Genomic DNA, 15,184 nt, shown 5'->3' on the forward strand with positions numbered 1-15,184 from the left:
GTGGGCCCCGGGCCAGGGCTAAGGCCGTTGGGCAGGCACCTGCTGCGGGCGCCGGGAACCCGGGCTCGCCCACCGCGCCGCGGGCGCTCCGCACAGCTGCGGAAGCGCCTCCGGCGGGAAAGCGCGGGCCGGGCCCAATCAGGCACCTGGGGTCGGGCGCAGGGGGGCGCCTCCTCCCGCCGCAGGTCCTCCGCCGGCCCCGCCCACCCGGCGTTCGCGCCCCGCCCCGCCCCGGGGCCGCGGCTAAAACCCGGAGCCGCCGCGCCGCCCTGGGGACCGGAGGCCGCTCTGAGCATGTGCAGAGCCGTTTGGCGGCGGCTGCCTCGGCCGGAGGCTGGGCCCCGGTGCTGATGCGAGCAGCCGGCTCGGCTCCTGCCCCAGCGTGGTCGGCGCCTCGGGCCGGGGCGGCAGGGAAGGAGCCGTAGCCTCCCCGCGGCCCGAGGAGCCGGCGCGGCGGCGCGTACCCCGCCCCCGCCCCCCGCCCCCCGCGGCCGCGGCGCCCCCGGGGCCCACGATGATGGCGGAGCAGGTGAAATGCGCCTCGACAGGGGGCGGCTCCGGAGCGGGCTCCGGGCCGGTGGTGAACGCAGAGCTGGAGGTGAAGAAGCTGCAGGAGCTGGTGCGCAAGCTGGAGAAGCAGAACGAGCAGCTGCGGAGCCGGGCGGCGAGCGCGGCCGCCGCCCCGCACCTGCTGCTGCTGCCGCCGCCGCCGCCGCCCGCCGCGCCGCCGCCCGCCGGGGCCTGCAGCCCGTTGGGTCCCCGGAGCCCCCCGGCCGCCGCCGCCGCCGCCGCCGCCGCCGCCGCCTCGGGGGGCCTGGGGCTCGGGCTGGCGCTGGGCGCCGGGGGCGGCGGCGGCGGCGCCTCCAGCCCCGCGTTCCCGGGCGCCTTCTGCCTGCCCAGCCCGGCACCCTCCCTGCTCTGCAGCCTGGCACAGTCCCCCGAGGCGCCCTTCGTCTACTTCAAGCCGGCGGCGGGCTTCTTCGGCGCGGGCGGCGGCGGGCCGGAGCCGGGGGGCGCGGGGACGCCGCCGGGGGGAGCCCCCGCGCCGCCCGCGCCGCCCTCGCCGCCGCCGACGCTGCTGGACGAGGTGGAGCCGCTGGACCTGGAGAGCGTGGCCGCCTGGCGGGACGAGGACGACTGCACCTGGTATTGCCGAGCTCCGCTGCCTCCCCCGGGGGCCGGCCCCGGAGGCCCGGGAGCGGGGTGGGCGTGGGCGGGGCAGCGGGACGCGGTGGCCGGGCAGGTGCCCAGGTCCGCGAGGAGCCGCGGCCTCTCCCGAGGGCGGAAACGTGCTTCTCGCCGCTGGGGCTGGCCCCGCCGGGGATGAACCAGCCGGGCCGCTCCGGCTCCGCCTCCGCCTCCGCGGGTCCGCGCCCCCCTGCGGCCGCGGCCGCGGCCCCCAGCTCCGAGGGGGCATCCACCGAAGAACCGGTGCCTCCTTTTTGTTACTCGGCCCAGTTCCCGCCCGCCCCATCATTTTTGGGGGGAGGCACGGGGGGTGGGGAGGGGTTGGCCTCGGCCTTCGCTCCCAGGCGGACCTCCTCGGAGACTGGTTCCTGCAGTCCGAGCCGTGCGGTCGCATGTCCCCGTTCGCTGCGTCTTCCTGGACCGCCTCTCATTTCACAGCCCGACTAGCCTTTTTGAGAGGTGCTGCCCTCACTGGCTCCCCTGTCTGTAATGGTGTCAAAGATGGGGGCTTTTCCAGAGGATGGGGGGGGGGGCAGCTTGAAGACACTTTACTTCGAAACCAAGGATCTTTCTTTAATTTTTTTTTTTTAAATCGAACTGTTGATTGAAGAAAAGGGAGACTAGAGAAACTTTATTATTATAATTATTATTATTTTTTTAAGAAACTAAGTTGGTTATCTAAAAACCTGTGGCTGGCAGCAGCATTTCACTGGAAATCTGGTTAGCTCTTCTCTCCATCAATGACTAACTTTGAGGGGGAGGGTCCGATTACCTTAGTATTTTTACCCTGCGTCCTCATGGAGTAAGTTCCTTTCGTGACCTACTTCTTTTGGTTGCTTCATTTGCTTTCCTCCATCTCCTAGGGGTAGTGGGACATGGGAAGATGAGTAGAAGCCTCAGAAAGTGGAACTTTGATTCCCGCAGGGAAAATGCACAGCTTTCACCTTTAAGTAGCTGTGGCAGGAAGAAGAGGTGGAATCCTCCTTTTATCTCGGGTTCTTCCTGCTCGGGGAGGCTGGATTTCCCTCACTTTCTCTGTGGTCCTGTTGCATGATCTCACACGGAGGAATGGGAAATGGAGAATCTTACTGGTTTTCTGTTGAGACCTGTGGTGTTCCATATACTTAGAGCTCCTGACTGCAAAGTACGTTAATTGGTTTGAATTGCAGAATCGAAACGTATATGGAGCTGCATAAAGCATCTTCCTCCTCCTCAGTACTCTCCCTGTTGGCAGGCAGCTGTGCTGGTAGCTCAAGTTGTAAAAACCAAAACAACTCCCCACTTTTGGGAGCCTTATAAGCCGTTCTTTAGAGATTATACCTTTGTTTTTTGTGAAGCCCAGGCTGTATTGTAAACTCAGTTTCAGCCTGAACATGGCACTAGAAAAATGCTCTCATGTTGGTCGTTCTTAGGTTATAATAACTCTAAGCCCATATGTTGCTTTCTAATTACGTTACATTGATTTAGTTCCCACTTGGCCTTTTCTGGAAATATGTACTTAAATGGTAGAAGGAAACTTGTTTGTGTTTTTGATGGGCATCAATCCTGTACGTTAAAAGTGCTAGCATTTTTAAACGTATTATGATATGCTTATTATTTTGGAAGTGTATCCAAATGGGGTAGTATATACATAGCTAGTATAATAGTATTTTCTTCCATTGAATGGACTTCTGCCTATTGACCAACTACAGCTAGAATTTTGATATGTAGGCTTTTCTTTTGTAGTTTGTTTTTTGTCAAAATAGTATTGAAATAACTTTGGGAAAAAAATGGCCTGCTCTGTGGGATTACTTTGTTAGCACTTCGGATGGTTTGAAGTGAATGTAAAGTATAGCAGGTTCTACTAATTTCACTCATCAGCTATTTAGGGGAGTACATAAATCAATGCCTTGACGCTTTACAGATGTTTCTACAGACAAGTGGCACATTGTTTTATGGCCTATCTTTTTCAAAACAGACATAGGATTAGAATTCCATGTGGAAAAATGGAGGCGTCATTACTCTTAGGTGGGATGTAATTAAAACATTTTAAGGACTCCTGATTTACAGAAAACTTTGTCTTAGCATCTTATAAATCAAAATATTTTTGTATTGCAATACCTTGGCCTCTTGCACAAATAACAGGTCTAATTCTCAAAGTTTAACCCACTTATTAATGCTTGCAAAGCTCTCTGATGTTCCTTCATCACTGCATACTATGTATGTACTTGTATAGTCTCAAAAGTGCTTTTCATTTGGAGTGCCTAACATGTTTGCAGGGAGGCAACTTATTTTTTATTTCCTCTGTTAAACGACTGTAGTAGATAATATGTACCTGATTATTTAAAAAAAGTATTTAAAAATAGTTTTACATTTTCACACTGGAAGAAAAAAGATCCCCACAGATAGGAGTATGAAGTCATAGGAGTCTTCCTTCTTTTCTTCAATTCACTACCACGTTTCAGAGTTTCACAATTAACATGCTGTAGATTCTTCAAGATAAAAATATAATTATACAAATATATACACAGCAGTTTGTTTTTTTTTTTAATCTTTCACTGAATACATCTTGGACATCTTTGTCTCCCTGTAACAATTGCATTGTTGAAGTAACAGTAGTAAGGAACAGCTTACTGTTAACTGTCTTGCCTGTAATTTTTCATGCATTTTTATTGTGACTTCATTCTAATGGGCTAAAGAAAACTGGTTCTTGATTATTTAGAATAGTACTTCCAATTAAGATGTCTTATTTTCAGGAAAGAAAACATTCTAGAAGTTCTTTCATGTTACTCATTTTTTTCTACAAACCTTGGAGTATTATACTTATATACTTTATACTTAAATTATACTTCTTCACCTTTTATTAACAATCTGGATAGGGGGCAGCCTGGGTGGTTCAGCGGTTTAGCGCCGCCTTCAGCCCAGGGCGTGATCCTGGAGACCCGGGATCGAGTCCCACTTCAGGCTCCCCGCATGGAGCCTGCTTTTCCCTTTGCCTGTGTTTCTGCCTCTCTCTCTCTGTGTGTCTCTCATGAATACATAAATAAAATCTAAAAAAAAAAAAAAAATCTGGATAACCCTTGGCTCAAGAATTAGGTGTAGAAGGAAAACAGTGAATTGTAAAATCAGTATTTGCTTGATGATAGCTCATTAATGAACAATCAGGTCTCTTAAGTCTTTTTTCCAAACAGTTATTTCACCCCTAAGTATCTTCTGTTTACAAAAAAACAATGTGAGAAGGATGGTGGTGTTCCTCTTTTCATTTTGATGAAAAGCTTTGAAACAGTTGTTTCATTTTAAATATTTATCTCAATTGAAATTAAATTATTTAATTTTGCTTTAATCTTAGCACTGGGCTGCTAGAATTAAATGCCTCAGAAAATTAGACTGTGGTTCCAGAACCCTAATTTTTTTTTTTTTTTTAAGATTTTTTTATTTTGGAGGGAGAGCATGCATATGAGCTGAGAGGGGTCAAGGGAGAGGCAGAGAATCTCCAGCAGATTCCCTATTGAGCAGGGAGCCTGATGCAGGGCTCAAAATCAAGAGTCGGACGCTTAACCGACTGAGCTACCCAGGTGCCCCTATAACCTTCAGTCCAGTTATAATCCCATAGTAAACTTCGCATTCTGCTATATGGATTCTTCAGTAATGCTACTAATTTGATGGCCTTAACTCTCTAGAATGCCATTAGGCTAGAAAGTAAAGGGGAGAATCTCAATATCGGGAGCAAATAAGCTCCAAGGATTGAAAAATTTTTTAAAGATTTTATTTATTTATTTATTTATTTAATTTATTTATTTATGAGAGACACAGGCAGAGAGACATGGAGAGGGAGGAGAAGCAGGCTCCATGCAAGGAGCCCAATATGGGATTTGATCCCGGGAATCTGGGATCAGGCCCTGAGCCAAAGGCAGATGCTCAACCGCTGAGCTACCCAGGTGTCCCCCAAGGATTGAAATTTTGATGCATGCCTGGAATATGTGGCTGGATGATTTGCCAGTCTGTATGGAAGGAGGTTTTCAAGATCACTGCCTCAATGTTCCTAGGCTGGCAAGCACCAGGGTATCAGGAAGAGAAATCAGATTAGTGTAAAGTTGCAAGGGGAGCAGTGAGTTGTTAACTGCATACTAGACCTTTCCATGACCCGTTTCAGCTCCTCTATTGCATGATTGAGGGATTGAAGCTCTGAGGTGAAGTGACTTGCATAGCTCCTCCAGTTTTTTATTCAAAGATTAAGACCACAGTTCAGATTGTTCAGACAGATTCAGAAGTGTTTACACCACTGATATTTTTCCTGAGCTTGGTTATGACCATTAGCATGTTATAGTCTTTTTAGTGGATTGTCCAGCATCTCTTTGTTTTTTAAAAAAAGAGCAGCAGGATATAAAATCAGAATGCATCATATCCTACAATACGAATTTGTCTTGATTAAACTTATTTCATTTTACATGTGTGTGCCCTGGGTAGCCATGGCAAATGTATTTGTGTGTTATGGTCACAGATAGAAAAATGGCATTTTACATCTTTTGAAAGCACAATGGTCTTGGGGAAAGCAGGTGGAAAAGCAAAATGGTCTTGGGGAAAGCAGGTGGAAAAAGCAAAAACTCTTGAAGATAGGGTAGCACTGGGGAAAGCGCGGTCTTGCACACCTCGATCAGGAAGACAATTCTATATTCAGAAAATGTCAAGATAAAAATACGCCAGTCAACATAAAATACAGCCCCATATAGGGCTTTTATTTTAGTGGAGTGTCAGAAGAATATTGAGACTTATATAAAAGGGATGTGGCAGAGATTTTGAACTTGCCCAATTGGAAAGGACAGGAGAAAAGTTCAAAATTATATAAGGGGAAAAGGGTGATATGTACAAACTAAGGAAAATTTAATGAATGAGATATTTATCTTTCATGTGTCACACCAAGGCCCCGGGCAGTTGGCTAAATCCTTGCCAATTCTTCATCAAAACTGCTGAACACCTTGTACTATACATATGGCACAGCTAAATTAGACCACCTAAACTGTTTTTTTTTTTCCATAATTGATTTTCAGTGAAAAGACCAGAGGGTGCTTCAGTTTCTGACAAATGCTAATTGAAAACCACAGTGTTTTCTAGAGGCAAACAGAGTTGAGTGAAGTATGTGCTGAGGTCCTCGAGAAACCCTGCAGTGAGACACCGAAATAGAATCTAGCTCTGACTGCGGGGCGGGAGAGAGAGTCTGCTGGAGGATAGTTCCATAACTCAAATTTGGACTTCATGTGTCCTTTTAATAGCTTAGTGGTGGTAAGATTACTTTGCAGTGGCTGACCAGTGTGACCCTAGCAGGTGCTGGTTAATCAAACACTTCAGTTTGACTAACGATTGATTGAGCTTATTAGGGCTGATATCTTAACTTTCCTTAAAATGGAACTTATGATGATTGAAGGCTCTTGAATTACATGTCTGAAAATTGCATGTATTCTTTCTCAGTGATAGGTCTGTAAAAGAGATGTATATATTTGCCATATCATTTTTTTATTATCCGAAGGATGATGTTCGAGCCAAACATTTACTTGAGAATAACTGATTTTTTTTTTCTAGATAGTTATAATAACTTCTTTTGAAGCACCCAGGTTGTTGTTGTTATAGCGGGCTTCGTGGTTTCCTGTCCTCCCAGTATTAGCACTTGTATTAAGTGAGGGCATCCAGAATGTGAAATATATGGAAAGGAAGAGGTTCTATGAGAAAGCTAATCCTTTCTAGCCGCATGCCTTTGGAAGTTATTGAAGCAAAGTCAAAGAAAAATAGTGTGACATTTTAAAAGATAGCTTTTCTAATATTTGAAGAATTCTCAAGTTTTGGATGAAGGTTTTTCTTCTATCTTGCCAGATTCAAATATACTTTAATTAGTAGAACTACAGAAGTTGAAAGAGCAGTTTGTAAGTCAGCAGGAATATTGTATTAATGATGGCAAAATAGGATATTGTAATAACAATAAATAAGGTGATTTTGGTGACTTTTTGGAAGATTGAGACCATTGAGGAGAAATAGAAGTTTTACCTTGCTTTTCTGATTTTGGAGTTATGTCGTACTCAAGAATTTTGGAGCTACATCATCACCGTCTGCTTTTTTTCTTCTTTCTTCAGATCCAGCCCTAGGCCTCACCATAGAAATAGTAGGCTCATAGTAGGCTATCAAGGGTACATTGTTTGGAGACTGACTCTGAAAAAGATCATTTGTCTTAATACCATACATTTGCACAGTGCTTCTAAAGTCGTATCAAAGTAATGCAATTAATAGGACGTAAGCAGCAAGGATCTTTACAGAAAGCAGCAGCCCTTCCATCATTCCTATCTCCAAATCCTCCACACAGGCATCACTTGATACTGTTTCTTTTGCTCTTTATTTCTGAACAGTCACTTGTACTACATGATCTTAGACATCTGTAGACTTGTTTTGGAAGATGAAGACAAAGCTTTCTTCTCCTCACTGCCAAACCACCAGATCTTCCTTTTTCATAATGGTTTTCATAATTTTTATAGTAAATCCTATGTAACACCTATATTATAACAGTTGTTAACTGAGCCCTGTTAATCCTATGTTACATTTATTTCCCTCTAATTCCTCTTTTCCCTCCAAGAGTTAGTAATGGCCTTTCTTTTCCCCCTTCAATTTCTTTAATCCCTATAACTAATTTTTTCAAATACTCTACTGGAGCCATAAATTCCTTGATAAGGTCATACATATTTGACAGTCTCTTAAATCTGTTTTAAAAAATTTATTTTGTAATTTCATCCCTCCTGGAACTCTTAAGCCCATTGCTCCAGTCTTTACTTATTAGGCTGCATGCACAGTGCTGTGTTAATGGGAATTCCTTAGGTTTCTTGCTTATGTAGGACCTCTCATTTTTAAGATTCTTTATCTTCATCTTTCAGTTATTCTAGTAGGTGGGGCACAGCCTCCAGTAGTTTTCTGAGAAAGAACATATATATGAGAAGTACACTGTGAACTCCTGCTTATTTAAAAATGTCTTTATCCTCATAAAAGATTCATAGTTGGGCTGGGTATAAAAAGCCTAAGTCACTTTCTCTTATGTTTGAAGGCATTGTTCCATTTTGTTCTAATTTTTACCACGTTTTAGACTTTGAAGTACACTGTTATTTGGATACCTAATCCTTCTTGGCTTTTTTAGTTTTCTTTATCCCTAGTTTTCTAAAATGTCTTGTTGTACCTTGGTATGGGACTCTGTTGTACTGGACATTTGTGGGTGTTCTCACTTTAGAACTCAATGGCCTGCCTTCAATTCTCGAATTTTCTGCCCCCTTTTAAAAATAAGCTTCTCTCTGCATGTGTGCATGTGTGTATGTGTATGTTTTAACCTGTGATAATCAGATGTAGGCTTACTTGGTGCAAATTTAATTTTTTTATGCCTTCTGTCATTGTCAGTCTGTGTCTTTGTTTTGCATTTGGGAAATTTCTTAAACTTGGTCTTCCAAACTCATTGCATTTTTTGTTCTGCTAAAATAGTTCCATTTCCCAAGAATGAAGAAACTTTCTTTTTAAATATTTTTTTGTGAATGTAACATTTTATCTGATGATACCAAGTATGGTTGTCTTGGGTTTTTCTTCAGTTCTCTGCATTGTTTTCTCATTTCCCCCCCTCTACTTTTAGACTCAGGCTTCTAATTTAAAAGGAATATTCTAAGTATCTCGTGTTACTGATTATCTGCTTATATCCCAAGGGGGTAGGTATTGAAGTTGATCTAAAGTTCTGCATAGTGATGCTTTTTACCAAGTGATTGGATGGGTAGCCAGTTCAAGTTTCAGTTTTTCTAGGTCTTCTCTTGGGTTAATCTGTCTCTAGACACAAACTTCTGTACTCCTGGGAGCTATAAGTAAGGCAGTCAATTCTAGGAATGTAAAGAGAAAGTGGGACTAGGGTTTTAACCAGTCAACATGTAGACTTCATTTCATTTCTCTGGTTCAGTAAAGTACTTAATCTTACCTTTAGCTAAATTTGATGTGCCTGAAGTCAGCTTCTGGGTCAGCCTCTGGCATTAGGTTGTGATGGAGAAGAGGTGGTGGGAGTGAGCACTGCTTTTGAATATGCTACAAGGCTGTATGGTCAAATGAAAGAACTATATTACATAGGTCCTAAGGAATTAAGGAAATCTTTTTATAGAATTACCCTATAAGCAAAAAAAAAAAAAAAAAAAAAGCCCCACAAAAACTACCAGCAAAAAAATCCAAGTGGTGGGAGTACCTAAAATCCTGAGTTAACATGGTGGGTAGAAGTCTTCTAATGGAGGATATGAGCAGTTCTTATGATGCTAGAGGTAATGACCAGAACAGTGTTTCACACAGTAACTTCAAGTGGCAGCTGAGAGGGATTTGAGTGTAAGCAGAGACTCAGGCAGTGACATGAGTTTTTGCACGTATAAAAAGGTGGGATAACTTATTAAAGCTGTTGAAAGAGAAGTTCCATTTCCTCTCTAAAAAAAAATAAATAAAAAATAAAATAAAAAAGGGGTACTTCGGTGGCTCACTCAGTTAAGCATCTGACTCTTGATTTTTTTTTAAAATATTTTATTTATTCATTTATGAGAGACAGAGAGAGGCAGAGACACAGGAAGAGGGTCTCCAGAATCACGCCCTGAGCCGAAGGTAGACGCTCAACCACTGAGCCACCCAGGTGTCCCTCTGAGTCTTGATTTTGACTCAGGTCATGATCTCAGGGTTGAGAGATTGAGCCCTGTGTCGGGCTCCACACTGAGCATGGAGTCTGTTTAAGATTATCCCTCTGCCCCTCCCCCCACCCTGGCAAAATAAAATTCCACAGTTGACAATTTACTGGCTCATTTGTGTCAAGGCTGTGGCACCTGCTTGTTGTTTCACCTTGAATGGCTACTCAAGTCTCAAGAACATTCAAGGATAGAAAACACTTCCTGTGTTGTGAATTTTTTTTAGCCTTATTGACACATAAATGAAGTATAAGCTGTGTATATTAAAATATGCAGGTCTTGACATATATACACACCCATAAGACCATCACCACAATCAAGGGAGCGAACACCTTAATGCTCCCAGTTTCTCTGGCTCCTGCCTACTTCCTGTCAAGGCAGCCAACCACTGGTCTGCTTTCTGTGAGTCTAGAGTAGTTTGTGTTTTCTATATTCTCATACCTATGAAATTACATAGTATGTACTGTTTTTCATTTGTTTTTGGTCTGGCTTCTTATACTCAAGATAATTATTTTGAAATTCATCTGTGTTGTTACATGAATCAATTCAGTCCTTCATATTGTGAGAACTGTTAGATTGCATGGATGTAGCAATGTTTTTTTTTTATTATTATTCATACGTCTTTTATGAACATCTTGGCTGTTTTCAAGTTTTGGCTATTACAAATAAGTCTTTGTGGGGGCACATGCATTCATCTCTTTTGAATAAATACTTAATGGCTGTTGAGAGGCTGGAACAGAGAGGAGGTGTATGTTAACTTTTTAGGAAGCTGCCAAAGTCTTTCCCCAACTGGTTATGCTGTTTCACATTTCCACTAATACTGTGTGAGAGGTTCAGTTGTACCTCCTCATACTAGTCATGGCCAGTTTTTTTTTTTTTTTTTTTAAGATTTTATTTATTCATGAGACACAGAGAGAGGCAGAGACATAGGCAGAGGGAAAAGCAGGCTTCACGCAGGGAGCCCGATGTGGGACTTGATCCTCAGACTCTGGGATCACGCCCTGAGCCCAAGGCAGATGCTCAACCGCTGAGCCACCCAGGCGTCCCAACAGCCAGTCTTTATTTTTAGCCACTCTAGTAGATATGTGGTAGTACCTCATAGTGGTTCTGCTTGCATTTTTTTAATGACAGATGATGAGCATATTTTCCAAATGTTTGCCATTCATAGATTTTCTTTGGCGAAATGTCTGTTCAAATCTTCTGTACATTTTTAAAAATTAGATTATTGAGTTTGCAGAGTTTTTATGTATATTCTACATACATGTCTTTTTGATCAGATATGTGATTTGCAAATATTTTTACCCAATCTATGGTTTATCATTTATTCTCTTTCAAAAAGCAAAGTTGTCATTTTTATTTTATTGAATTCAAATTGAAAAATTTTTCTTTTATGCATCATACTTTCCATCTAAGAAATTGTATCTAAGAAGTACTTGCCAACCTAAGAACACAAAGACTTTGCCCATGGTTTCTTTTAAAAATTTGTAGTTCTAGGTTTTACATTTTTGGAAATCTGTTTTGAGTTAACTTGGATATTATGTAAAGTATGGGTCAAAATTTATTTTTTGTATTTGGATATCCATTTGTTTCAGCACGATTTGCTCAAAAGACTATCTTTTCTTCATTGACCTTTATACTTAAGAATCAGTTTTCCGCATGCATGTAGTTCTAGAGCATCTTGTTTCCCCATTGATCTATATTATCTTTGTCATACTAAACTGTCTCCACTATTATAGCTTTGTAATATGTCTCAATCAAGGATAACTCTCCAACTTCATTGTTTTTTAAAGGTAGTTTAGACTATTCCATAGTTGACTAATTTAGTGGCTGATTTATGTCAGGGCTGTGCATTTCCATATGAATTTTAGAATCAGCTTTCATATTTCTTCAAGAAGCTTACTGAACTTTTGGGATTTTGCTAAATAGATAAATTTAGGGATAACTGACATCTTAACAGTATTTAGTCTTCTGAACCGTGAAACATAGTCTGTCTTTCCATTTATATCTTTTGTAGTTTCTCTCAGAATGTGTTGTAGTTCTTAGCATATAGGGGCTTGACATCCTGTATCAGATTTATCTTAGGCATCTTATGTTTTTGTGCTATTGTAAATGGGAAGTGAAATTTCAAAAATACTGATTGTTGCTAATATAGAATTGCAGTTAACTTTTGTATTTTGATCTCGTATGCTATAGTCTTTTTCCTAAACTTCCTTATCAGTTTTAGTATCTTTTTTGTAATTTCCTCCGATTTTTTACATAGATGATCATGTAATCTGTGAATAAAGATAGATTGACTACTCACTTCCAGTCTAAATGTTTTTATTGCATGATTGCAGTAGCTAGAACCTCTAGTCCTTGTTTTGTTCCTGATGTTAGGGGAAAAGGGTTCAATATTTCACTGTTAATGCTATTTTTGTAAATGTCTTTATTCAGATCAAAGGTGTTACTTTCTATTCTTTTATCAGGCTTTGCTGTGCTGTGGAGGGCTTTTCTGTGTTGTTGAGATTATTATATGCCTTTCCTATGTTAAGCTACACTGATTGAATGTTAAGCCAACCTTTCATTCCTGAGATAAACCCCACTTACTAATGATGAAGTATCCCTTTTGTATATGGTTGGACTCAATTTGCTAAAATATCCAGATTTTTGCTTCTACATTCATGAAGGATATTGGTCTTCAATTTCTTTTCTGTGTGATATTTGGTAGAATTCAGCAGTGAAACCTTTTGGGCCTAGACTTTTTGTTGTGGGTTTTGCTTTTATATCCTTTTACTTTTAACCTATGTGGTTATATTTCAAGTGCATCTGTTGGAGACAGCATATAATTGAGTCCTTTCTGACTACTTTAAAAATAAGGAGAAACTTGCCTATCAGAATATTTCCCCTTAGTTTTTATTGGCTAGAATTGTATCCAGAGCCTTTGCCTAAAACAGAGGGGGCAAACAGGAATGATAGAATTACTGAATTGGTTTAGCCCAGTGCATCTGTCTCCAGGTGAAGTCTCCAGACAGCAGTACCAGCATCACCTGGAAACTTGGTAGACATTCAAATTCTTTGGCCACATTCCAAACCTTCTGAATTGGGTAGATTAGACCTGCCTGCAATCAGGGGTTAGTAATTTGTGTTTTAACAAGCCCGTTGAGAGATTTTGATGTACCAAAGATTGAGAACAGCTGACTTAGACTAGCCTTTGGATAACTGGAGTGAGCTACCCAGTACTGTACTCTTCAGGGGTGAGGGTGGAAAGGATGGATTTATATATTTATATAGGTATTAATCTTGTCATAGTAGACTGAAGTGAGCCCAGGAATAAGAATTTTTAATTAATCAGTATTCTCCTGATGAAGGGAGGACTGTGGGGGCAAACTAAGGGAAGAATGGTGTATTAGGTTTACCACTGAATCGATTAAAAGATATTTTAGAATATGCATCTGTAACAGAAGTTAGCAAACTGTGTCTTAGAGCCAAGTTGGCCCTGCTGCATGATTTGTATGGCTGGACAGCTAGATTTATACATTTTTAAATGACTGAAAAAACCTCCAAAAGAATACTATTTCATGACATTGAAAATTATGGGAAATTCAAGTTTCAGTGTCTGTAAATAGTTTATAGGAATACAGCCCTACTTACAATACATACTATCTATGATACTTTGGGGCTGCCATAATAGAATTGAGGGGTTGTGACAGTGACTGTGTGGCCCACAAAACCTACTAGCTGACCCTTAATAGAAAAAGTTTGCCACGCTCTGGTCTATACTATTTCCTAACCATCTTGGGTAACTGAGGAATTATTTTGACAGGTAGGGGTCCCGACTGTAATGGTATAAGAATAAATAATGAAGTTATGGTATTTCAAGAATACATACTCATTAGAATCATGGTAGCTTTGTTTAAAGGAGTATTACTTTAAAGTGATTTGCAATGATAATACAGGTTTATAAATAAAGGTTAATTACTAGAAGCAGTGATTATTAAAATTTTTTCTCTTCCTTTTTTAGTCAGCTAGAAAGCTGAACCTTTTTTGTATAACCCTAAAAATATTCTATAGTTTACCTTGGTGCCGTGTGTCAGAGAGAAAATCTTTAACTTAAAGTGCCTCATGGTGGTTATTTTGAATTCTACCCATTGCTGTGTAAAGGTACAGATACTGAAAGCAAATTTTTCCTTAAACATATCTTTGGAAGCTGTTTGGCTCTCGTGAGAAAGAGGCACATAGCAAGTTTAGTTTGGATTTGAGATGTGGCAAGGAGGGGATATCTGATTATTTAAGGGCTGAGAGAATCAACAGACTTTCACTTATTTTTAGACTGATATTTTTAAAAAGCACATACAATTTGCCTTGTTTGCTAGGTCATGTTTACACACATTTGCCTAGTTTGTCTAAGATTCTGTTACTAAAGAGACAGATGAAAGGGTTCATTTCTACCAGTGCAAGTGAGGTAGTCAGATTATCACGTACTCGTTCAAGGCTAGTTCAGTAACAAAAGCCTCTGATGTCTGACTCTGGGACATAGTTCCATAGTTTCTTGAAGTCCCCCTTCCCACCAGGCTATAGAAATCATCACATTTTATTTGGGTTTATTTGCCTGTTAAGAAATAATTTCGATATTTGAAGCAATCCAATGTGAGTTGTTTCCATAGAAACTGTTAAATACATGTTGTTTTCCCTAGAAGAGAGGTCATCTCTATAAACCTATATAAACCTATAATGTAGATTTCTTTTTTTAAGGTTATACGTTGGCTCTTCAAAGACATTCACATCATCAGAGAAATCCCTGAGCCCTTTGCAGTGGTGTAGACACGTCCTAGATAACCCGACTCCAGAGATGGAAGCAGCAAGGCGTTCCCTGTGCTTTAGACTGGAGCAAGGTAATTTCGAACCTGTACATTTATGCTCTCAAACTCTTGCCACTATTAATTCTGTTTTCGTTGCTGGTTTTGGAACTGACACTTCAATGGAAAAGCCTTCCCCAAAGGTGCAGTGATTGCATGCGATTTGCTTCACAATCCTTCCGCACCAGGGTTTCTCAATGTAGAATATATTTATTTTCATGCTTGTTTTTAGCCATATTCTTAGCTTGTTTCAGTTTGTACCAAAAGGTAGGAATACATATCATTTTTCTGTGTTTTTTTTTTTCTTTCTATTTGCAGATATACCGGAAGGTAAAATCCTTCAGCCTTAAATTCTCTGGGGATAGTAACAGGTGGTGTGACTGAATTCCAAGAAGGAAAACTGAAGTTTCTTTGGGACCTGAGTATTGACCTTTTTGAGTTCCATAAATACTTAGTTGGTTGTAT

General features: G+C 41.6%; 1 protein-coding gene across 5 annotated transcripts in view; it reads left to right on the forward strand.

The window, feature by feature from the left end:
• The first annotated feature begins 296 nt into the window (after positions 1-296).
• SLAIN1 (SLAIN motif family member 1) overlaps positions 297-15,184 on the forward strand; it is a 59,003-nt gene continuing 44,115 nt past the window's right edge. Inside the window, exons 1-3 of one of the 5 annotated variants that reach the window (XM_072760761.1) lie at positions 313-1,146; positions 14,616-14,755; positions 15,038-15,049. In XM_072760761.1, coding sequence (XP_072616862.1) covers positions 515-1,146; positions 14,616-14,755; positions 15,038-15,049 — 784 coding nt within the window. In that variant the 5' untranslated portion in view covers positions 313-514. Of the gene's footprint in view, positions 1,147-1,553; positions 1,648-14,615; positions 14,756-15,037; positions 15,050-15,184 lie in introns of those variants that run through there. The other 4 variants (XM_025982334.2, XM_072760762.1, XM_072760763.1 and 1 more) reach the window with 4 other exon arrangements.

This window comes from Vulpes vulpes, chromosome 6 (assembly GCF_048418805.1).
Source record: "Vulpes vulpes isolate BD-2025 chromosome 6, VulVul3, whole genome shotgun sequence".
NCBI classification, from domain to species: domain Eukaryota; kingdom Metazoa; phylum Chordata; class Mammalia; order Carnivora; family Canidae; genus Vulpes; species Vulpes vulpes.